The sequence below is a fragment of the Carlito syrichta genome, unplaced genomic scaffold, assembly GCF_000164805.1.
Source record: "Carlito syrichta isolate Samal-C Ts95f unplaced genomic scaffold, Tarsius_syrichta-2.0.1 Scaffold308800, whole genome shotgun sequence".
Classification (NCBI taxonomy): Eukaryota; Metazoa; Chordata; class Mammalia; order Primates; family Tarsiidae; genus Carlito; species Carlito syrichta.
The window spans coordinates 68,132-93,749 of NW_007252896.1; the positions used below are offsets into that span (position 1 = coordinate 68,132).

At 41.8% G+C, this 25,618-nt stretch overlaps 1 protein-coding gene across 1 annotated transcript in view; it reads right to left on the reverse strand.

Annotated features, from left to right (window-relative positions):
* KIF26B (kinesin family member 26B) overlaps positions 1 to 25,618 on the reverse strand; it is a 286,675-nt gene that overhangs the window by 44,401 nt on the left and 216,656 nt on the right. Inside the window, exons 8-9 of the mRNA XM_021716370.1 lie at positions 24,177 to 24,360; positions 11,883 to 12,042 (exon numbers count right to left, since the gene is read on the reverse strand). Of these exons, the coding sequence (XP_021572045.1) occupies positions 11,883 to 12,042; positions 24,177 to 24,360 (344 nt within the window). The remainder of the gene's footprint in view (positions 1 to 11,882; positions 12,043 to 24,176; positions 24,361 to 25,618) is intronic.

The following is a 25,618-nucleotide window of genomic DNA, read 5'->3' on the forward strand; positions in this document are numbered from 1 at the left end:
GGACTTTGCTCAGGTAGCTACATAAAAATATCCTTGATACAAACAGCAGTTGCAATTAATCCTCATCCTGGGATGTTGTGCTCAGGGATGGCAAGGTTTCATGAGAGAAGCAAGTCTTGGTAAGTGATTTTTTGTTTTATTCATTCATTCATTCATCCATTTATTTATTTATTTAGAGGATGTGGGGTACTTTCAGGATTAGGTAGATAAGTGGCTATTATATAGGTAAAGGTTGGGCCTCCCTTTGGTCTCCTCCTTGCCTGGTTTGAGATCAGGTACCCTTATTGATGTTGTGTGCCTCTCGTCCTCTGGGCAATGTCCCACTATTTCCAATCCCTTTCTTATAGTATTATGATAAATGTTCAGGGTCCACTTATGAGTGAGACCGTGTGGCACTCAGTTCTTTGTTTCTGTGAGAGATCACTGAGTATCACAAACTCTAAATCCATCCAAGTTGCTGTGAAGTCCATGTTTGTCTTTCTTTATGGCTGCGTAATATTCCATCACATATTAGTACATTTTAAAAAATCTAGTCCACTTTCAATGGGCAGCATGATTGGTTCCATATTTTTGCTATGGTGAATAATGCTGCAATAAACACACATGTGCAGGTATCTTTTTTATAGAATGATTTGAGCTCCTCCAGGTATATTCCCAGAAGGGGGATTGCTAGGTCATATGGAAGGTCGATTTTTTGATCTTTTAGGAAATGTCATACTATTTTCCACAGAGGCTGTATTAGTTTACACTCCCACCAACAGTGTAGATGTGTTCCCCTTTCCCTGCATCCTCTCCAGCTTGTTGTTTTTTGAGTTATTGATGATGGCCATCCTAACTGGAGTTAGGTGGTATCTCAGTGTGGTTTTGATTTACATTTCTTTGATGATTAGTGAAGCTGAGCATTTTTTCATATGTTTGTTGGCTGCTTGTATGTCTTCTTTTGAGAAGTGTCTATTCATATCTTTTGCCCACTTTTTAGTAGGGCTGTCTGTTTTTTCCCTTTCAGCACATTTGAGTTCCTTGTAGATCCTGGATGTTAGGTCTCTGTCCGATATGCAGTTGGCAAATATTTTCCCCCATTCTGTGGGCTGTCTCCCCACTCTCTTGATTGTTTCTTTGGCTTTGTAGAAGCTTTTCAGTTTGATGAAGTCCCACTTGTCTATCCTATCTCTTATGGCATGGGCATTTGGGGTTTTGATCATGAATTGGCTGCCTATTCTAATTTCTATAAGGGTGTCTCCTACATTTTCTAAGATTCTTATAGTTTGAGGTTTTGCGTTTAGGTCTTTGATCCATTTAGGGTTGATTTTTGTTAATAGTGACAGGTAGGGGTCCTGTTTCAGTCTTCTGCATGTGGTCTGCCAGTTTTCCCAGCACCAGTTGCTGAATAGGTTCTCCTCTTCCCAGTTGTTGTTGTTGGAGGTTTTGTCAAAGATGAGTTGGTTGAGAAATTGAGGTTTTGCTTCCAGAATCTCTGTCCTGTTCCATTGATCTGTATGCCTATTCTTGTACCAATACCAGGCTGTTTTGATTATTATAGTCTTATAAAAAAGTTTATTATATAAACTTTGATTTATTATATAAAGTTTGGCTATTTGTGGTCTTTTATGTTTCGATTTGAATTTCTGTATTGCCTTTTCCAGGTCTGAGAAGAACAGTGTTGGTAATTTAATGGGTATTGCATTGGATCTGTAGATTGCTGTTGGTAGTATGGACATCTTAACAATGTTGACAAGGCTGCCCATTCCCACCCTTCCTGTCCAACATAGTGTTAGAAGTCCTGGCTAGAGCAATCAGACAAGAGAAGGAAATCAGGGGTATCCAAATAAGAAAAGAGGGAGCTGAGCTATCTCTCTTTCCTGATGATATGATCCTATACCTGGAAAACCCAAGGGAATCTGTCAAAAACCTCCCTGCACCAATAAAGGACTTTAACAAAGTCTCAGGGTACAAAATCAATGTGCAAAAGACAGTTGCAGTCTTATACACCAACAAGAAACAGGCAGACAACCAAATAAAAAGCAAAATCCTATTCACAATAGCCACAAAAAAAGAAATACCTTGGCATCTTCCTAACCAGAGAAGTAAAAGACCTTTACAACAAAAACTACAAAACACTGCTCAAAGAAATCAAAGAAGACACCAACAAATAGTAAGTGGTTTGAAGGAAAGAACTGACACAGTGTTTTAAAGATAGGCACATTTAACCCTCAGAAAAAGTTGCTTGTCAGGGCACAAAACTAGGAAATGTGTGCTTATAAAACAGGGGGTTGTCAAACCTAGAAACCCCACCACATTTTTATTAATTGCATTGGTAGGGTTGGAGAAGAAAAGATAGTAAGGAAAAATAAAAATAAATAACACTTGTGGTCAGGAGCCTAAAGGGCGGCATAGCATAAAGGCTTTAAAGCCTACCATTCCTCAAACCAGTGACAAATGTACAGGAACCATCTATAGTTGTTTGAGTCTCTTTTTATTGTATCAAAATGAATTCAGCTCTGTTTTAGTTAAAGAATTACTAGGTACATTAGACAATTTGGTACAACTTTACTGCTCTATAAATATAACTATTTGAAAATTGTCTAATTACAGACGAAATGAATTATCACCTCATTTGCATGGACAAAAAATTTATTAATGCTCAATTGAGCCTGAACCAGTTGTGAAACAGGTGAGAATTTATGGTTGAATACTCTGATTGAAGCTCTATTAGTGTTTCAAGACAAATCGTTAATGAATCAAGCCCCAACTCATCTGTATGCTCCATCCCTCTCGGTGCCTAATTGTGCCTAAATCAACTATCCTTGAGTAATCGCTGGCCTGTATGGGTGCCCAAGGGCATCCTGGGCTCTCTGTGCACTGACCCTGGACTAACCCAAAGCCCTCCTTCTTCAGTTGTTTTCTTTCTGGTTGCAACATGACTTGTGATAAGATGATTAGTTATCATTAAAGATAACAGTTAGCTATGGGTTCGGAGTCTTGCATGTGGCTCACCAGTTTATCATGATTTGTGTTGGATGATCTCTCTATCAATGCAGGGAGGAAGAGGACAGCTGTGGATGGCTTAGGCACTTAGAGGATGGACTGTAGAAAACACAGATGAGCATGAATGGAATGTGGGAACGGATGAGGAGAAAGTCTAAGAATCATCACCCCTACCCAGAGAGTCTTCACAACAGTCCTTATGACTTCCTCAACTCCAGTGGACCCCTTCTTTCCTTGGTGCTGGTTAAGTGCTGGTGTACATATATTACTAGGCTTCATACTTGGGTGTCTAATTTCTGTATCCCTACTGTGTTGTAAGTTGCCCAAGAGTAGAGATCATTTGTCATATCCCAGTGCCTTGTATATCAGAAGCCCAGTAAATATTTTCTAGTTAGCAAATGAGTAAGTGAATACGTGGATAAAAGAGTTTACATTTCTGTTATATATTCCTCAAGTTATTGTCCGGATATGTTTGACAGCTTCATTTAGACATATAACAGAATCAGTTCCTTAAATTCCTCAACCAGTTAGTTCTTTTGGGCCAGAATCTACCTTGCTGATCAGAACAGCACTGAGCTGTATGAATAATGGAGTTCAATTTTATGAACCATGTGAGATCTAAAGTATTAAGTGAAATGTCTAACTCCAAAGTTAGCCTTGAGTATCTCTTTGGAAGAAACCCTTCTCTTATTAAGTCTAACACAGACAAGTTTTACTTCAGTGTTGAAACCATATTACTGTCCCCGGCTGAGGACCAGGAGAAGTACTTGACTTGCATGTAAAGGCTACATTATATGAAAATTTATATCTTTAAATATTTGATCATGTGCTGGTCAGTGGAATGCACAGATAAAACTAGAGGTGCAGCTGCATCTCACCCCAGCCCCTGGCTCATTCTGAGACCCAATGGACTCAATGAGGCTGGAGTCACTAGCTTCCTTCAATCATTACATCAAATATCTGTCGCAGGCAACCACCTGAATGTCAGGCACACAAACCCTTGTTGAATAAATGCATGAGGGTTCCATTATAATAAAAGATCATTATAATCCACTTGTCCAAAAGAGATGTATATTTTTTAAGTCAAGGGATAGATAAGAAGATATGATAGTGCCAGGTTAACGTGGGTTATAAAATTCTGAAATATAATAAAACAATGATCCTTTTGCCTTTAAAGCATGTCTCTTTAAAGGGGCTATCCCAGATATTGTCTCAGTGGAACCCACGGTATGTGTCTGAGGTGGAGAGGAGAAAGAATGATAATTTTGATTTCACTAGTGGAGAAATGAAAAGCTCTGGAAGAGTCTCTGAGTGTTCAAGATAAGCAGTGGCACTGGTGCTAGAATCCATGTCTCCTGGATGCAACTCAGCATTAGCACCACCAGTCCGGGTCACACCCCATCTCTGAGAAACCATAGCTATTCAACTACATATGCTTCTTTGGGAGCTTAAGCTGAAGAGATGTCACAAATTCCGGCTGAGAGGTTGACCATCTTATCTGCCAAGTGTGGAAATTCCCAAAGCATCTATTATTAGCTAGATGTTCAAGGAAGCTCATTATCTCAGCTCTGACAGTCCTGCTATCATCCTCACCTCTTGTTTATCTCTTCTTACCTTTCTTGTACTCAGCAAAGCTTCAAGTCACAGCTTGGGTGATAACCTCTCCTACTCTGACACAAATCTATTCACTCAGGAATGCTTCAGCACACATAAGAAGCACTGTCACCCAGAGAGGAGAGGGCTAGAAACTTTGTCTTATCAGTCGGCTGTGCCTAGTATCTGATTTTCCACTGTGGGATGGATCACACTTCTCATGTAAAAGCCACCACCGAAAAACCAGGAGGACTTTGTGGGGTTCTCTAGCCAGTGAGAGCATCATAGAAACCAGCAGCTTTTTCTGTCAATGGGGTATACAAAATGATTCTAAGAGCTTTCAGGCTCTGACATGAGAAGGATTGTAGAAGTTTCTTAAAGGACTCATGAAACAGGCTGAGATTTGCCAAGATCTTCCATTGGTAGAACATGGGACTTTCAGGGTCCATCAAGAGTAAGAAGTTGATCTGAGCCCTGCCTTCTAACTGTCCACCTTGGGCCTTGCACACAGGGTCCAGGTCAGGAGGGTCTCACTGATGTTAACACTATTATTTGGTAATTCTGATTTAGCCCAATAAGTGGCTTAGGTCCTGAAAGGAAGATTTCTTCCTCTTCTTTTTCTTCCCTATTTCACATTCTTCACGGTCATGAGTGTCTAGCAGTCAGTCCTGGCTTAGTGATCACAGAAACAGGTAAGACTAGAAGATGGACTTGAATGTTCAAGCTGGCCACTGCCCCTCAGATCTCTGCTTTTATTCACCATCAACTGCATGTAGGCAAGCTTTGCAGATACATTTGATTCTGGGTCACAATTCTTCTATTATGTCAACAATGATTTCTTGAACACCAGAAATATTCCACACACTGTTTTCAGTGGTAGTATATCCCGGGAGGCAGAGAGGCAGCTCTGTTGCCTACTTGCTGTGTAAACTTAGAAAGGCTGCTTAACCTCTATAGGTCTTAATTTCCCCATCTGTAATACTTGTACCATAACTGTACCTGTGTCTCAGACTGTTGTCAGAGTTAAATATCCATAAGGCACTTAGAACAGCCTCCACTGCACAGTGAGAGAACAATGACTGTGAGCTATGATCATGATGGCCATAATGTGAAATACTCTTTTCAGGAGCTCATTTACGCCCTATGCTAACTTCCTGCAATATAGCTGAAAAAAAAAAATCAGAAAATAAGTACTGAAAATTATTGTCACCTATGATCCAGCAAGTCTATAAATTAGAACTTCTAACCCCTTGGAAAGACTGAGAAGAGATCTCATCCTTGTCCTGTCCCTTCATTCACTTCTTCCCATGGAAGAGGGAAAAAGATCTGAAGAGTGAGGCTAGTAAATGTGACCCTGGGCATGTGCACCCCAGCTCTGTCTGTTCTGTCTCTCTTCCAGGCAGGCATGCGGGTCTGAGTGAGGAACTGCTCTGCCAACCCGACTCTGTCCTTTCCTGAGCCCTAGGGTCTATGTTAATGGAAGGCAGGAGGAGACCTCCTTCTACTCTCTAGGATAAAGCAAGCACAGAGCTTTGATTTCTGATCATGCTCTTGTATCTATTGGGCAACTTGTTCAGAAACTGGAAGGAAGAGTTTGATTAATAGCCTCAGAAATTGGACATAAAGGAAGATAAACCTGAAAAGCCAAAAGGGAAATGAAGACGCCTCTCGATTTCTACCCAGTCTCAAAGTTGTTAATGTCTGCAGTGGACAAAGAAACACATAAGCCATGGCTTTGTTGCCAAGAGACTATGATTGAGCTGGGAGCCCAATTCTGTGATGCTCTGAGAGGGGCCAGAAAGTGGTCTCTTGAGAACAAAAAGGATGATATGCAGAGTTCCTGTGTCAAACCAGGGGCAGAACCATCGGTGCCTGGACCCAGGGCTTGTGACTCCACCTGATCCCTAGACGGTGTCATTTCTCCCCATGTGACTTACATGGTTCTATAATGAGTCTAGCGAAGTTAATTTAGTGGCATCTCCTGCCTCAACTCTCTGGAAATTTCCATCATTAAATACGAAGATACCACTAGCCAAGGAAGCAAATGGAGCTAGGAGGGAAAATAAAAGAAAGTGAGGATGCTAAAAATCTCATTAAAAGGGGGACTTCTATGTCCAGGTGATGTTTGGAGCTCACTTTCTCTGCATCCTCACAGTTATGAAAATGGATAAAAATGAATATTTTTAAAGCAGCAATACTAAGAATTATCATTGCTGCAGTTGCCTGGCAACCTGAGCCTTTGGTTATTTTATTTCTGAACAGGGAATGCTCTAAACTGAAATCTGGAGTTTGTGCAAATAGTTCTAAATTGATGTTCACCTTGTACATCAGAAGGAGATAACACAGCATTAATGTACATCTAAGGGAGGTTAAGTATGCATGGGTGTGTCTCTCTCACGTCACACATATACGAAGATTCTTACACGAGCGTCTCTCCATTTCATGCTATCTTAAACAAATCTGGAGAATTGATATTCCCTTGCATTTTCCCTGGCAAATCGCTATGTAATTTCATGAGATATCTAAGTAATATACATTCAAATCCAGAGGAATAAGCCTTTTCTATCCTGTGGGAGCCAGGTGTCTGAATGCTGAGGTTAATAGCAGCCTTGAGCCCTTTCCTCCAGTTTTGCGGACCTTGAGTGGGTTTCCACTTCTGAGAAAGCAGGGACTAACCCAGAATCTAAATGGGCACTAGGAGGACATCTTTCTCGAGGCAAGGGAAAGGATTGCCTGCGTCCTTTAAAGAGGCAGTCCTGAAAGTCATAGACATCAGGCCCGCAGCTGCACGTGTTGCCTGTGGGTGCCAGCACCCCTCTCCTTTCCAGGATGAGAAGAGGTGTTCCCATTTTGAAAAAGCTGTCTCTGTTTATAAAATGTCATTTCCTCTTAAGTCAATGACTTGAATTTGATTTCTGGTGCTACCTGCTGGCTCGAATGAACTGCCATGCTCTGGTGCTGCCATCTTCTTAAAAACAACTTTTGTTCCTGACTTCTCACTAGGGCCGTGGGAGGAAAAAAAGCTCCCATTACAGAGGCTTAGGACGGGCATCCTTATCACTTTTGCGGAATAGAGGCTTCTGGAAGCAGATACTGCCTGTGGTGTTAGCTTGCAGCCTGAAGTTTGTGACTGAATGTCCCAGGCTCCACCTGCTTCCTCCCAGTTGTTCTACCACAGAGAGGAGGGGGCGTAGTCAGCATAGCTATCTGAGACTCAAAGTGCATCCATAACAGATCTGAACAAACGAGCATGAGGTCTTGGTCTGAATCACAGACAAAACCTGTAGAAGAGAGGCATCAAGCATCACTCACATCCTGGGATTGCTACATGGTGCCACTTTTCAAGTGACCCAACATGAGAGGGTTACAGAATGGTTCTCCATGACCTCTTGTTAAATGGTCGCCAAGACATGATCAACTATCTGTTGTTTAGAAACAGAGGGCAAGCATCCTGTAGGTAAACAAGCTAATCAAACAAGCAAATCGATCCTATGACCTACTGAAGTCGTCATTTCTCCAAATGGAATAACAATTGTAAATGAAGTAAATGCCTCAGAGCTTGAAGTATGCGGTATGAAGGAGTGCATCCTAAGACTTTGTACCCTTTACAAGGGTAGTAGTCAGAATTTCTTTTTTTTTTTTTTTGAGTTGGAGTCTCACTCTGTCGCCCAGACTGGAGTGCAGTGGCTGCTCCCAACCACTGCAGCCTCGACCTGCTGGGCTCCAGCGATCCTTCCGCCTCAGCCTTCCAAGTAGCTGGAACCACAGGCATGCGCTACCACGCCCAGCTAGTTTTTTATTTATTGTAGAGATAGGTCTTGCCAAGTTGCCCAGGCAGGTCTCGAACCCGCGGGCTCAGGCAATCCACTCACCTCAGCCTCCCAAAGGCACGGGATTACAGGCTGAGCCACCGAGCCCGGCTAGTAGTCAGAATTTCTGAGTCTCTGGAAAGACTGTGGTCCTTCAGATGAGCAGGAACATAATACCAAAGCTGAATTCACCCTGACAGATCCTTATGGTGTCCTCTCTGAAGGTCATCTCCTTTGGTGTGTACCACCTGGAACACTGGTTTTTGGCATGAGAATTCATCTCAATGCCCCTATTTCTTCTTATCTATTAAATGTGAAAACTCCTAGAAGTGGTGAGGAATAGCAAACAGCTGAAATGAATGAGTGATAGAAGGAAATTTGCAAATGTACTGTCAAAATGCTCAAAACTAGGACAGATCTCCCTAGGCCATGAGGCTTCCCAAAGTTAGAGGGTAATTTGTGCAGCCTGTCAGTGCCAAACTGACTAGGGGGCTGGAACCCTTGGTGGTCTCCCCATCTTCCCTGCATGCTTTTCTGAATGGTGTCACCATTCAGGATTGATTTATGACACCTAGATTGGCCGGCAAGCCTGTGTCGGGTAACGGTCAGGAATCTGCTCTGCGCCTGCGTCTGTCACCCACTCTGGCAATATCATTTGCAAAGTCAGGACCATTCCGGGCATAGCTAGGGTGCCCCTGGGAGTGCCTAGGATGGGTAATGAATCCAGACTCACTCTCCAGCTTGCTCACATGACAAATCGTCTGGTAAAATGATGAAGAGGAATGAAGACAGGCTATAGCCCCTCTGTGCACATTCCAGTTAATTTCCCAGAAGCAAGCACAAGTAATGCAGGTTCCAAGCACAGAGTTGTCTAGGGTGACAAATGAAGAGGGAGTGGAGTTTTTGTGTTTTGGAGGGGTGGGGGAGGGTAAAGAATGTGGAGCTTGATTTTCTGTGTTTTCCTGTAAGTGAGCCAGAATAAGAAGAAACTGCTTGGGCAGGAAACTTCCCCTCTCTAAGGAACCCAATTGCAAAGACAAGGTTTGACACCCTGAAAGGTGTTTAGTATGCTAACAAAATGCTGCATAATGTGACTTTAGCACACTGACGGAATTGATAAGAGAAATCTGGGCCCTCCTGCTGTGCTGAGTCCCCCCCTGCTGTGCAGAGCAAAGGCAGCTAATATATTACAAAGCTTGATGAGAAGGGGGAAGTGGGTTGCAACGTGGTCTCTGAACTGTCAAGGTCTCTGAAACTGTCAAAAGTGAGGCAGTTTGATCCTGCCACCAACTGGCTGGGTGATTTGAGTAAATCTTTGCCTTATCTTTCTGCACCTCAAAAGAGGATCGTTTCTAGTTGATGAATCACTTTGCAAATGTGATTTGCAGACACCAAATATTGAATATAGGCTGATGGCTGAGACTCTGAGAAAATGTTACAGCAAGGGTCTTTCAAAGCTTACACACAATGATGGGCATTAAGGACGCTGAGAGATGACAGAACAAATGCACCAGCCAATTCATATTTTGGGGAGGACAGTGCTGACTAGATGGCCAGGACACCATGCTTCCTGGCACTGGGCAGCCCAATAAGGTCTCGATGAGGTACATTGGACAAGGCAAGGGCAGCTGATGAGAGTCTGCATGCAAGCGACCAATGGCTCAATAGGCCAGGGTCCTGAGGGAGGGGACAACTCCATGACTGTGTCTTGTGCAGACACAGCATTTATGTTAGTCTGTACTTAAGACACAGCAACATTTTAATCATCACCCTCTCGGGGCCAGAATGGAAGGAAGGGACCTCCTGGAATTGAGGCAGGCGCTGTGTGCAGGAACTCGTGAGTGGAGGCTTCACACTCTGTCAGCCCTCCCAAGAGGGCAGGTGGCTGGCTGTGGGCCAGCTGATGTTAAAAATATGCCTAATTTAACAAGAGCCTCGAACTATTAGTAAAAACTATTCTTAACGTTTCCCTACTTGTTTATAATAAAGTAACTTCCTTTTGGCTAGATGTGAGTTTTGTCTAGCTTAAAAATAATTTTATATGCCTACGGTCATCCATTCCTCCCACTGTCAATTTAACAATTGTTTATTGAAATCATAAAAGCATGTCACTCTACAGACACTGGGTGAAAGAGATAAGGTGGTATTTGGGATTGTATCTAAATCATAATCCATTAAGTTGTGACCTTAATAGACATGATTCTCATTTTATAGAAACCAACTAGGGCCAATAATTCTTTACTTTCCTTCTATGGTCTCCAACCCTGACAGTTCTCCTCCTTCCCCTGCTTCCCACAAGTTCAATTTATTCAGCTACAGAGATGACATCAGATGAAACTGTATAAACCTTCAACTTGAAATGTTTTCTCATAGAAAAGGGTCACAGCAAGAGTTGGAAAAGCCAGCTAGGATTCCAAATTTCAAAAAATGAGTGAGACAGGATTAAATTGCCATTCAAGCTCCAAAAGTCAGTCTAATAACAGCCCTCCTGGTAGAAAATAAAATCATGGTATTTGGGGGGTGGGATGAAAGGGAGGTCGGCATCGACTTAGGGTAGAGGAAAAGGAGATCTCCAAGACTCATCCTGAATCTCAGTTGTTGTAGGATAAACGGCCCAACTTACCTTTCTCCTCTCACATAATAGTAACTAATATTTTTAGACTTTTTACAGATTAAAAAAATAATTCTCATCTTCATAGCAACTCTGTAAGGTAGGGGTTTTTTCCATTTAAATACAGAAGAACAGTCTCAACCAGATTAATGATAATCATTATTATTATGGTTACTGGCCATAGTGTTCTAAAGTCTACAAAAAAAATCCTCATTCTATCATTCTGATCCTTTCACCTCAGCCTTCCAAGTAGCTGGAACTACACGCCCAGCTAATTTTTTGGGCTCAGGCAATCCTTCACCTCAGCCTTCCAAGTAGCTACCCCGCCCAGCTAATTTTTTGAATTATTGTAGAGATGGGTCTCGCCAAGTTTCCCAGGCTGTTCTTGAACCCGTGGGCTCAGGCAGTCCCCTCGCCTTGGCCTCCCAAAGTGCTGGGATTATAGGCTTGAGCCACTGCACCCGGCCAGCCTGTATTTTTATTGGTTGAATCTGGCAGCCTTACTCCTAAGGGAAGGGTAAGCCAATCTTCTGCCTTCACCCCATATCACTATGAAACAGGTACATCTCTATTATGGTGACAGTGATCCACTAACAGCAATGGTAATTGGAGACCTCAACTGAGGTAATTTCTTATTCCCTCTGACTTGAACAGTCCACAGTTAGAACTGGAATGGATTTAAATTTTCTAAAACTTCTGAATTTGGAGGATCATGTATTATACAATTGTTAGCTAAGGCTGTTCTCTAGCATTGAATTACTAATGGGACCTAGACTGTCTCTCTGTGGCACACTTCTCCCCAGATGACACTGGGCCAAGCATCCCACACCCAGCTCCAGAACCACGCTTACTCCATTTCATACTTTGAGTAGAAGATCACTTACTTGTATGGAATGTGTTTGCTGCCATTGACGAGAGCCAGGATGACATTGCCCAGAGCAGACAGTGAGAGGCACACCCCTGAGCCTCCTTCCCGATTCTTGCTAAGAGCTTTCACACAGCTGCCGAGATCAATGAGATGCAGGCGGCTGCGACCTCCAGACACTACCACAAGAGAAGAGAAGACAGAAGTGGTTAAGTTCTGACAAACACTCATCTGTTCTTCATGTAGCTCCTTGGGAAATCTGAGGGAAAAGGGGAAATAAAAAGGCTGAAGTTCATTACCTGGTAGAAATCCCAACAAAATCATACTGGGGTTACAAATGATATTGGTTCTCTTAATTTTGTCCAACACACATCACTGACTTCCTAAACACTACTGACATTCATACTATAAATAAATGAATAATTCCTGTAGGCTGAATTAAGTGAGATTTCAGAGGAAATAAATGTCTAATTAAAGGAGGATAAGGTCCTTTGAACAGCAGAATTCTGAAACTTGTCAAGTTAAAACCTGAATGGCCCATGAGTTATTATCTGCTTTGGTTAATCATTATAGAAACCCCAACCTAAAGCTCATCCAGGAATCAGGTTGAAAACTCAAGGTAAAATCAGGAAGACGTAATCAGGTGCAGAGTTTGGAGAGACCCAAATATTTGCTGAGTATCTGCCAGGTGCCAGGGGCTTCACAAACATCAGTCTCATTCCATTCCCATGGTAAAATTATAAGCTAAATACTGTTATCCTTTTTTATAGATGAGAAAATAACAGTTCAGAAAAGTTAAGTAACTTGCTCATGAGTACTTCTGCTTCTGAAGTACAGGAGAGCAAGGTGGCAACAGTTTATAAGACAAGAGTACTATAGAGGAGAGAGTTCTAGAGATGTGCAGAAGGTCCCTTAAGTATTCAACTGGGCACGGATCAGTACATGTATATAAGAAAACTACCCAAGGCTCAAGAATTAAGTACTAAAAAGATGAAAGGTAATAGTGCACAGCACTCACACAAGACCAGGAATGGTGCCTGTTCCCACAGCCAGACTGAAAAACCTCAAGACTCCCAGGGAACTGGGTTGAGTACTCAGAAGGGTCTTATTTCAGTAGTGGGAAATGCTTAGCCATGGACTGAGCACTGACATGGTTCCACCTGACAAATATTAAAAGCAAGACCAAAAAAGATTAAACTGTTTCCAAGTAACTCAACAACATTCTAAAACAAAGCTAAAATAACATTTACAAAGTAAAAAGATATCCAACCCTCAACAAGGTAAATCCAAATATCTGGCATCTAATGAAAAATAACCAGGCATACAAAGACACAGGAAAATCACCAACCCATTAATGAGATCATTCACTATGATCAAGTGGGATTTATCCTAGTGATACAAGGATGGTTCCACATAGGTAAATCAATAAATATGATGCATCACATTAACAGAATCAAGGACAAAACCTTATGCTTACTTCAATAGATGCTGAAAAAGTAAATTCAATACCCTTTCATGATTAAAAAAAAACCCCTCAACAAATTGAGTATAAATGGAATATAATATTTCAGCATGATAAGGGTCACACATTACAAGCCCACAGTTAATTTCACACTGAATGGGTAATCACAAAACCTTTCCACTAAGATCTGGAACAAGACAAGGATGCCCACTTTCACTACTATTGTTAGCATAGTATTGAAATTCCTAGCCAGCACAATCAGGCAAGAGAAAGGAAAAAAAGAGCATCCAAATTGGAAAGGAAGAAGTCAAATTATCCTTGTTTGCAGACATGATCTTATATTTAGAAAAACCTAAAGATTTCATTAAAAAAAACAACTCTTAGAACTGATAAATAAATTTAGTAAAGTTGCAGGTTACAAAATCAACATAAAAATCACTATCATTTCTTTTTTTTTTTTTTGAGTTGGAGTCTCACTCTGTCGCCCAGACTGGAGTGCAGTGGCCGCTCCCGGCCACGGCAGCCTCGACCTGCTGGGCTCTGGCGATCCTTCCCACCTCAGCCTTCAAAGTAGCTGGAACTACAGGCATGCGCTACCACGCCCGGCTAATTTTTGATTTATTGTAGAGATGAGGTCTCGCCAAGTTGCCCAGGTGGGTCTCAAACCCGCGGGCTCAGGCAATCCACTCACCTCAGCCTCCCAAAGGCGCGGGATTACAGGCTGAGCCACCGAGCCCAGTTCACTACCATTTCTATATGCTAACAGTGATCAATCTGAAAAAGAAATCAAGAAAGCAATCGCATTTATAATAACTACCAAGCAAATACATAGGAATAAATTTAACCAAAGAAATGAAAGTTCTCTGGAAGGAAAACACTAATGGAAGAAATTGAAGGGGACACTAACAAATGAAAAGATATCACATGCTCATGAACTGGAAAAATTAATATTGTTAAAATGTCTTTACTACCCAAAGCAACGTACAGATTCTATGCAATCCCTATGAAAATACCATGACATTTTTCACAGAAACTGAACAAACAATCCTAAAATTTTTATGGAACCACAAAAGACCCCAAATAGATAAAGCAATACTGAGCAAAGAGAACCAACAAGTTGGAGGTAACACAATAACTAATTTTAAATTATACTACAAAGCAAACAGTTTGGTATTGGCTTAGAACAGATACGTTGGCCAATGTAACATGATAGAGAACCCAGAAATCAACATGTTTACAGCCAACTGATTTTTGACAAAGGTACCAGAACTTACATTGCAGAAATCCTCCTCAATAAATGTTGCTTGAAAAATTCACTCTCTCACCATATACAAAAATCAACTCAAAGTGGATTAAAGACTTAAACACAGGACCTGATCGAAACAATAAAACTACTAGAAGAAAATATAAGGGAAATGCTTCAGGACATTGGTTTAGGCAAAGACTTTATGGCTAAGACTTCCAAAGCACAGGCAACAAATGAGACCATATTAAACTTAAAAGCTTCTACACAGCAAGGAAACGATCAACAGAGTAAAGAGACAACCGATAGAATGGGAGAAAATATTTGCAAACTACTCATCTGACAAGGGACTATATTCAAAATACACAGGGAATTCAAACAACTCAACAGGAAAAAACCAAAATAATTCCATTTAAAAAGTGGGCAAAGGACCTAAATAGACACTTTTTTCAAAATAAGACATACAAATGGCCAAAAGGTGTGTGAAAAAAATGCTCAGCATCACTAATCATGGAGATCTGCAAATCAAAACCACAAATAAGATATCATCTTATCCCAGTTAGAATGGTTATTATCAAAAACAAACAAACAAACAAAATCTGGTGAGGATGCAGAGTTGGTTAGAATATAAATTAGTGCAGCCAGTATGGAAAACAGTATAGAGGTTTCTCAAAAAACTAAACATAGAACTATCACATAATTCAGCAACCCCATCAGTGGGCATTTATTTAAAGGAAAAAAAAAAATCAGTATATTCAAAGGGATGCCTGTATCCCATATTTATTACAGCGCTATTCACAATAGCCAAGATATGAAATTAACCTAAGTGTCCAAAAAAGAAAGAATGAATAAGAAAATGTGGTATATATTCACAATGGAATACTATTTAGCCATAAAAAAATAATGAAATCCAAAAACCCGTCATTTACAGCAACATGGATAGAACTGGGTGTCATTATGTTAAGTGAAAATAAGCTAGGCCTTAAAGACAAGCATTGCATGTTTTCACTCATAGGTGGGAACTAAAAGACTTAATCTCATGGAGGTAGAGAGTAGAATGAGATACCAAAGGCTGGAGAAAGTGTGTGTTTATGTGTGTTTGTGTGGGATGGGGTAAAGAAGTGTTGGTTAATAGGTACAAATATACAGTTAGATAGAAGAAATCAGTTCTAGTGTGCAATGGTACATAAGGTAATGATAGCTAACAACGATTTATTGTATATTTCAAAATAGCTAGAAGAAAAGATTTGAAATGATTCCAACACATAAAAAACGATAACTGTTTGAGGTGATGACTATCCTAAATACCCTGATTGATCATAACACATTGTACACATGTATCAAAATATCACACACACTCCATAAATATGTATAATAATTATGTATCAATAAAAATATATATAAATAAATGAATTTCCCTACTTAATAAAATTACTGAAGGAAATTAATAAAAACCTAAAAAACTAGAGAGAGATACTGTGCTCATGAGTCAGAAAACTCACTATTGTGGATGCCAACTGTCTTCAAATTTTTTTTTTTTTTTTGAGTTGGAGTCTCACTCTGTCGCCCAGACTGGAGTGCAGTGGCCACTTCCGGCCACCACAGCCTTAACCTGCTAGGCTCCGGCGATCCTTCCGCCTCAGCCTTCCAAGTAGCCGGAATTACAGGCATGTGCTACCACACCCGGCTGATTTTTTGATTTATTGTAGAGATGAGGTCTCGCTGCCCAGGCGGGTCTCGAACCCGCAGGCTCAGGCAATCCACTTACCTCAGTCTCTCAAAGGTGCGGGATTACAGGCTGAGCCACCGAGTCCAGCTTCAAATTTATTTATAGATTCAGTTCAATCCCAATCCGAATCCCAGTAGGTTTTTCGGGTAGAAATTTTTTCTACAAAATTCATTAGAAAGTGACTCTAAAATTTCTATGGACGTATAAGGGACCTAGAATAGCTAAAACAACTTTAAAAAATATGAACAAAGTGGGAAGGCCAGCAGTACCTACTTCAAGACCTATTATAAATCCACCATAATCAAGACAGTGTGCTATTGGTATCAAGATAGACAAACAGATCAATGGAACAAAATAGAGAGTCCAGAAATAGATATACAATAGACATGAGTGATGCTTGGCAAAGGTAGTTTAGTAGAGAAATGATCGTTTTTAAGACAGTAGTACTGGAAAAATTGGATGTGTCAAGTGGCCTCAGTCAGTTCCTGAGACAGCAGGCGTAGAAGGCTGCCTTTTTGTCCTGGACTCACTCTCCCAGAGTCATGTGGCCCTCGGTGCATCACCCAGCTTCTTAACTGTGTCTTTTTCCTCCCCCTCACTCCCAGGCAGCAACAGACTCCTCTCCTCCAGGCCTCTGGGCTCCCACCTCTCTAGGTGGCCCACCTTCTGTTGCTCCCAGAACAGTAGTTCTTCCCTCTGTCTTCCCCTACTTGGCACAAAAGGAAATCAGCAAAGGTGGAGATGGAAACTACCCAAAGCCACTGCGAAGGTCAGGCGATTTGGGGGAGGGTTGAAAGGGGCTGGTAGAGAAAGCTCCAGCAAGAGGTGGGTTGTAGGTGTGTCTGGAGCATGCGGGCAGCAACTGGGGTATACGCAGGATCCAGGCACCCTCACATCTTCAGGAAGAGCCCAAATGACAGCAGTGATGCAGGAGGTGAGGCTCTGCTCAACTATAGGATGAAAACATTTGAGAACCACTGTCCCCACCCTAACCTTGTCTCTACCCCTTCCCACTCTCAATATCCATGTATAGTACTGAGAAAAAAGGTGATGAATATTTACAGAAAGCAGCCCATTGCAATTCAGACTCTCTAGCGACTGGTACATCGATGGCAAGTAACTTTTTTTTTTTTTGAGTTGGAGTCTCACTCTGTCGCCCAGACTGGAGTGCAGTGGCCGCTCCCGGCCACCACAGCCTCGACCTGCTGGGCTCCGGCGATCCTTCCGTCTCAGTCTTCTGAGTAGCCGGAATTACAGGCGCACGCTACCACACCCGGCTAATTTTTTGATTTTATTGTAGAGATGAGGTCTCACCTGCCCAGGCGGGTCTCGAACCCATGGGCTCAGGCAATCTACTCACTTCAGCCTCCCAAGGCGCGGGATTACAGGCTGAACCACTGAGCCCAGCTGCAAGTAACTTTTTAAATGTTATGTTTTGTTGCTCTTCAACTATCCGCAGTACCACCCCTTAAAGGGGAAGATATACTATGTTACTTCTCTTTTATTCTATTTTGTACATGCAAGTGTGGGTCATGGCCGTGTACTAGGGAAGCAGATATTTTTAAAGCAAAATATCATCTGTTTTGCAGCCTAATTATATAGACAGGAGAAGCTCAAATATTACACACACACATACCACAGATTAAAGGACAAAGACACGGACTAATTTGGACTTTCAGACTCTAATAGTCCATTTGATATAATGGAATGAAATGTATAATGTACAGAACTCAAAGACCAAGAGCATGGACTGTGCTGAAGAATAATGTTATAAAATACCTATAATTATATCTGCATGACTCCAAATGAGAGTCGCAGAGAGTGGAAAGTCCACTCTCTACTCTCTACTCACTGAAGTCTCAGTGGTCACAGAATCCTAAATTTCATACATGGTACTTAACCTGAATGGTGTGAGGTGAGTGAACGAGAGCTATTTGTTCTTCTCAAGAATTATCATCACTACAACTGCCTGAGGAGAAGGTAGTCCTTTAATAAAAGAATGGAATGAGTGATAAATCATAGCAGGTTCCCCCTTGACTTTTCAGATTTCTGAGGTCAAGGCCTCGGGGCTAAAGGAATGGAACTCAGTCTTCTTTGAGTAATCCTTTAGTGATATTCTAATATGCATATTTTAAGTCTAGACTTTGACCAAACCAAATTACTCACATGCCTTCTTTTTCCCACAGGACACAGTGTATTAATTTAAGCCAATCCCGGGCCACTCTTCACTGAGCACCTGGAGGGTGCTAGGAAATACTAAATTCTCCTAATATCACTTAATTTCTTTAATAATCCTGTAATGCAAGAATTCGCTCCATGTTACAGCTGAGGAAACTAAAGGTTAATGATATAATATTATTCTAGATCTCATAGAAAACTAATGATGAATCTAAGAAGAAGATCCAAAACTAACTATAAAGAATGCAGAAGCTCTTTTAATTCACCTTCCCTTAATGCAGTGGTTTCCAAACTTTGCTGCATGTTGAAATCACCCCAGAATCTTTAAAGAAATACTGATGCCCAGCTCCCACTCCCAGGCTTTCTCATTTAATTGAGCTGGAGTACAACTTTCACACTGGGAGTCCTTAAAAAGTTTTCCAGGTGATTCTAACATGCAGCTAAGTTTGCGGACCACCACTTTAACACGTGGCTGAGTTAACCAATGCTCTGGATCACCTGCGCAAGATATGCTGTCCTGCAGCATGTTGGGGGCTTGTGGTTACAGAAGACTGTAATCCAGGTTGTCTGTGCACTTCTGCTTTAAAAAATCAGCCGTGGAGTGGGATTGGCAGTTGAGGGAAACTGCTAGGGGAGGGAGGGGCATATCTCATCAACAAGGGTACCTGCATGATCAATGTTTGTATACCTAACCCTGAAATGTACCCTACATCTTTATAATAAATTTTTAAAAAAAATCAGCTGTCTACATCTCAGCAGATCAGCTGTGTTTTCTCCTAAGCCTCTTCATGCCACTTGTACTTGCCACTATACATAAAAATATAATAAAATACTATGTAAAGCAATACAATGATTTTGTAAAGAGTTAACATTTCTATAAAAACTAAATTCAATGCTTTCAAAAGATGTAATTAAAAAAAATTTTTTAAAGATGTTGAATTAAGTGTGAATGAGGAATTATAGAGTGGAAAATATTGTAAGAATCTAGAAAAAGTCTATACCCAGGTAGCTACACAAGTATCTTTTAAGTTCTTGAATCTCCTTAAAGAAATTTAAAGTAAAAAGTAGGAGTGTGGTTCATGAAAGCCAGAACTCTGAGTTGAAAACTCTTCTCCAAGAGAAAGTCTTGGCCCTATATAATAAGATCAAGAAATAAACACACATTTAGGTTTTAAGTTAAAATGTTTACAACATGAATATATCTTTTGTTTTTGAGTCAGAGTCTCACTCTGTTGCCCAGGTTGGAGAGCAGTGGCATCCTCACAGCCACCGCAGCCTCAACCTGCTGGGCTCAGGCGATCCTTCTGCCTCAGTCTTCCAAGTAGCTGGAACTATAGGCACATGTCACCATGCCTGGCTAATTTTTAGATTTATTGTAGAGATGAGCCTGAAGTTGCCCAGGCTGGTCTCGAACCCCATGGACTCATGCAGTCCTCTCACCTCGTCCTCCCAAAGTGCTGGGATTATAGGTGTGAGCCACTGTGCCCAGCCTATAATTTTATATAATTCCCACTTTTAACCAACTGTCTCAACAAACTGACCAACTCCTCTGGTTACATTGTGGAAGAGGGCTTCTCCAAATTCCTACCATCTGCTTACATGAAAGGTAGCTGGGTGGTCTTTCTCCTTCTGAAACACAGATAGGCTACAGAACAGAGAAATTCATTTTTAAGAACACAGCACATGATCCATTTTATGGAACAAAGAAAGCCTGAGCACTGCTGTGCACAATACCATCACTGTGGAGGACCAAAAGATGAGTGGTCCAGCAGTCTGTCTCCAAGGCACTTATAGTCTAACTATACGTTGGAGAAGCACATGAATGGCAAAAATGTAAAGTAGAGAAAGGAAGACGTATGACATCTCCCAAACTGCTATGGGATTCAACGGAGAAAGGTATTCCTCAGAGGGAAGGATCTGGAAGTCTTTACGGAGGAGGCGGGCCAGCAGGGAGCTGAGTAGAGACAAGGTTTTGTTGTTTGTCATTATTCCTATCCTTTTCCTGTCTTTCCTCCATTCCTGAGGCAGCCCTAACTTTGGTGGTAAGAGACTGAAAATATAAGCAGGAAAAGACACTCGATGAGGTCCCAATTGGCAAGGTCCCAGAAGAGGCAGAAGGGGACAGGGGGATAAAAGCAAGAAGGGAGAAGAGACCCATGGCAAGGAACAGGGGGAAACCCGAGGTAAAGGGACAAGGAGATTGTGAAGGTAAAGGGAGAGACGTTGAGTTAATGCACCAGATCAGCTCTGTCTTCTCATTAGATAGGATGCTGGTTATCTGCTGAGGGTGGCAGAGAGGGAGCAGGAGGCTTGGGAAGAAGATTAAAAGCTGCTGCAGTGATGGAATTTCAGGCTGCACTCTTCAGAATACTATCTCCTGGCCAACATTTAGAAAAATTCTACAAAAGTCTAAAATTACGAAACTGCCACTTTGTTATTGCCTGAGGGGGAGATGAGAGCCTTGCAGTGTCGACATCCTTGCTGCACAGGGCTTTGCTGCTAGGGACACCAGAGGCCTTCTCCTTTAGAAGCAAGATTCTTTCCTGGACCCTCTTTCCCACATCCACCAAAGAGTGAATCACTAGTTAGATCAACTACATGACCCTGGATAGGGCATTAGCTGATTTAAGCCATTCCATGACACACAAAGAAAGAGTGGTCACTGTCGAAAGAAAACTGAGATTAAAAAAGTCTGACCAGACTTATAAACAGATGAGCGTAGGCAAAGACGCATGCCCAAGTGCACATACACGTGTTCAAGTGAATACTCAGCCAGCCTAGCCTACAAAGGCCTCCAGTCTTTCCCTAGAGGCAATAAAGTGTATGAACAAATCAGACACCCAGTGTCATTCTTGACCCTTGACCCAGTTGCTTGTAAGCTTAGATGACTCATCAAAGTGATGCTTTTAAAAACCATCTTGATCAGGTAAAATTTATGTATTATTAATGTGTTACCCCGAAGTATTATTAGTACATGTTATACATCCCTAATCCAAAAATCTGAAATGCTCCAAAAATTCTAAATTTTTTGAGTGCCAACATGAGCCACAAGTGGAAAATTTCATACAGGATCTCATGTGCTGGGTTGCAAACACAGTCAAAATTGTGCTTCATGCATAAAATTATGAAAACTATTACATCAAATTACCTTCAGACTATGTATATAAGGTATATATGTAACAAATGAATTCATATTTAGATTTGGTCCCATCTCCAAGATATGTCATTATGCCTATGCAAATATTTTACAATTGGAAAAATTCTGAAATCTGAAACACTTCTGGTCCAAAGCACTGCCTCTCCTTAGATGCCTAACATACCCGTCATTATGAGTAGCGGCTCTCTGGTCATGAGGGCTTTGGGGTCTCTTCCCCAGCCCTGGATTCCCAAGGAGGCTCTTAAACCATTGCAGATTTAGCTTAGCAAAGCAGGGAAGGCCTCCATGATGGCTGAAAAACTGACCCCATGAATATTCCAAAAGTTCTTTAAGACAGAGAGATATTTTAAGCCTAACCTAGTGCCATCTGCAAAATGGTGATACAGCAACAAAGAATTTTCTTTTCTATCTTGACTGGAAATGTTTAGAACATTTGTGTCTGTCTACTTAAATGTATACATGTGTGTATAAAATGCATGTATGTGTATATGACTCAGGTGCACACACATAGCATGTTTATAGTTCTTGCAGCAGAGACCTCTTCCAATGCCAGTGAACAGCAGAACGCTCTGCTTCCTGCTTCCCTGCAGGGTGACGAATTATTAAACTTTCCCCTAATTGAGTTCTGGCTGCCAGGTCCACAGGGATTATTACTTATATATAAGTAAACAAAATTTCCATTTTAAACAACGCTCCAAATCTTCTCATTATATTTTAAACAGTTATAAATTCACTGAAGTCAAGCAAGCCGTGGGATGGGAGGCTGTGTGCATTCTGGCCTGGATCCCTTCCCCTTGAGGGGCAAGAGGTGCCCTCAGACCCTTCTGGGGCTGACCTGGGCTCTCGCACCTTCTTTGTTCTCATCTACTAAAACATTAGAAAGTACCTAGAGGAGGTTCTGGAAGTCATTCATGGTATTTGCCTTTTACCTTAACCTGAATTTATTATTTAAAAGCAATTCTCTTTTATAATTTAAAAATAGGAAGAAGATTAGTTTGATGTTAAATATTTAATAGGTGCCCAGAATTCATCAAGTACAGATTTGGGGTGAATCACTGGGTTTAGGGAACATCCGAGTCTAAACTTTTGCGGAAGCTGCCATTTCAGGTGCTTACATTTGAAGTAATCTAATTAACTATTTCCTTGTTTTCAAGATTTCTCCCTACTTTCAGATTCTAAATTGAGAGCAGAACCACGAAAAACAAAAAAGTGTGAAACTGAAAATAGAGTTGTTCTAAGTTTGGTTTGAAACCTAGAAGGGGAAGATGATCCTGTCTCCTGAGTTCTCAGTACCTTCTGGGAGCCATTTGGCTCAATATTCAGTTCTTTTGCAAGTCACCCTTTGCTGAAAGTACAGCAATCCATAGCAGGAGCTGATTGTTATTATTACTATTGACAGCTGCTTAAAAGAATAAAATAAATATTTTTCAGACTCTCACATTCACACTGCTAAGACATTACCCAGAAAAAGACAACAAGAGCAGGATTTAAATCCAGCTCCCACACTGTCAGGAGAAATGTAGATAAAATTCTGTGGTGCATTTTAAAGGTCTGGATTGTCTCAGCCCTATTCTAATCCCTTGTTTCCTTCTTTAAGAATGTTATTTTAAACAGAAGCGCTCTACATGGTATGAACCCTTTATGGATCATGTGAAAGATCCCCATTCAACATACTCTGCTCCTCGGCAGTCAGACCTTTCTCACCATCGCGGGTGTCTGGAGAGTCAGATGGCACTAGGGGCCAGCTGCGTGTGTTTTGAAAGCCCCACAGAGGTGGACACTGAGGGACTACAGAAGCCACTGCCTGGCCAGCCCTGTGGCCCACACTGGCTTTAAAAACCCGGTGAGGTCAATGGATCACTTAATCTATGGCCTAAGACACCCACTGGAGACACTCAGCTAATTTGGTACTCAAACTCTGCTAGGCATGAAGTAGACATTACTTCACAGACAAAGGACAGAGAACTGCACCAAGGCCAGTGTCAACACAAAAAATAGCCTAGAGGAGCATGCATAACCACCGTGTTGGGGACCTGGCAGTGTAGCTCACTCACAGAGCAGACATCGTGCCTGGGTTTCGACAGTGAACCTTCACCACGGGCACAGCCTGAGGCAGACAGCCAGAATCCAGTTAGCTATTCAAAAGTCTGATTTCTACACTACTTAAAAGACATGGCTGTTTATTTCAGGCCCATAAGATGGACTCAAGCTAATGACTAAGGATATGCTGCCAGGGTGATTTGGTGGATAAATGTTGATCTTTTGTGATGAGCACCTTTAGGGTTTGTGAACAAAGAAAGGCTCTGAAGCAGTTGTGTTTCTTTGTATAAGTCTGCCCTCTCAGGGTCTCATGCAATCACGTTTGTAAATGATCTTTACCAAAGCAAGCCCTTGGACGGTTCAAAGGTAAACTTCAGCCCAGACTTTATAATGATCTTGAATTGCGATCACCGAACTGCAGGGAGAGGTCATGGCTGCCCTAGAGGAGGGGTCTGTGGCTGGGGTGAGAGCTGAAGGGGAGGTGCAGGTGGGGGGGCGACTCACTTCCCCCTTTCCCGCTTTTCTCCATCCGGTACTGGTAGATGTGCAGCGTGAAGAACATGTGTGAGTTGCGGTGGTCGTCCTCGTCGCAGTCCTGCTGGTGGCTCCGGCGGGAGGCAATGGCAGCATCCAGGAAGAAGGCGGCCTTCTCTGCGGTGGGGGCCCGCAGCTCGCTCTGGTTCTGCAGCTGGAAGACAGAGGTTGGGAGCTGAGGCAGCAGCCTGAGAAGGGCTTGACGGCCCCCATACCTGGGTGAGACCAGTTCTACTTAGTTGGTTGTCCTGTCTTTTCTATAAAGCCACAAGCCTCTTGAGGCTGAAAGTCCTTCTGGAACCAAGTGCTACACTCATGTGCAATTCTCAGCTTCATTAATTTGTTTCTGAAAATTTATATTGAGTATACTTATGGGATGAAAACTATCTTTACCCAATTTACAACTTGAGTAGAATCTGTAAATAGCAGGTGTGAAAAGCAAATGGCTGTATGGAGTGGTCAAAGAGAGCAGATGGCTCTCCTTATCTCTGCAGGGGACAGCTGACCAGCACTCTGGGCTCCCCATTTACCTAAGAAAACACAGGGATGTGACTGCATCTTGATTTCAAGGATTAGGTTGTTTGGAGACAGGTAGACTGCAAAATGTGACTTTTAGACTTGACAGCACTGGTGATCCAAAGAAGCAAAATATTTGGTTAAGCTTTCACTTGACTGCTAATTTTTCAGTTATTTATAGTTTTAGGCCACATTTATTATCATACTTATGAACCAGAAGCAAGTCTAAAAGACACCCTGAAACATTCGCGATGCTTGCATGTCTCGTTTGTATTTAAGAACGATCTATTTTTATCTTTAGTTCCTGAATTCCTGGTCCTGGAATCCTCATTAATTGGTTTGAGAGAGCATGGAGGGCTGAGCACAGTGGCTCAAGCCTGTAATCCCAGCACTTTGGAAAGCCAAGGTGAGAGGATTGCCTGAGCCTGCAGGTTCGAGACCAGCCTGGGAAATGTGGTGAGACCTCATCTCCACAATAAATCAAAAAATTAGCCAGGCATGGTAGTGCATGCCTGTAGTTCGGCTACTTGGAAGGTTGAGGTGGAAGGATCGCTGGAGCCCAGCAAGTTGACGCTGGGGTGGCTGTGAGCATGCCATTGCACTCCAACCTGGGTGACGGAATGAGTCCAACTCAAAAAAAGAAAAAGAGAGAGAGAGCGAGAGCATAGATGGTCATTATGTCTAGATTTTAGAAGAACACCTGGCAATTATAGTAAACCTGGATCAGAATAATCGTATCATCAGAATTTGACCAGCGCTCCTTTTTCTGGGAGAAAAGGAAACTCATATTTCTGATTTGTTCAAAGAACGGATTCACAGTATACGCCTTAGGGTTGGTATAAATTCTGACAATTTTCTACTCTAATTAATAATTTTGAACTGTGACAGCCAACATT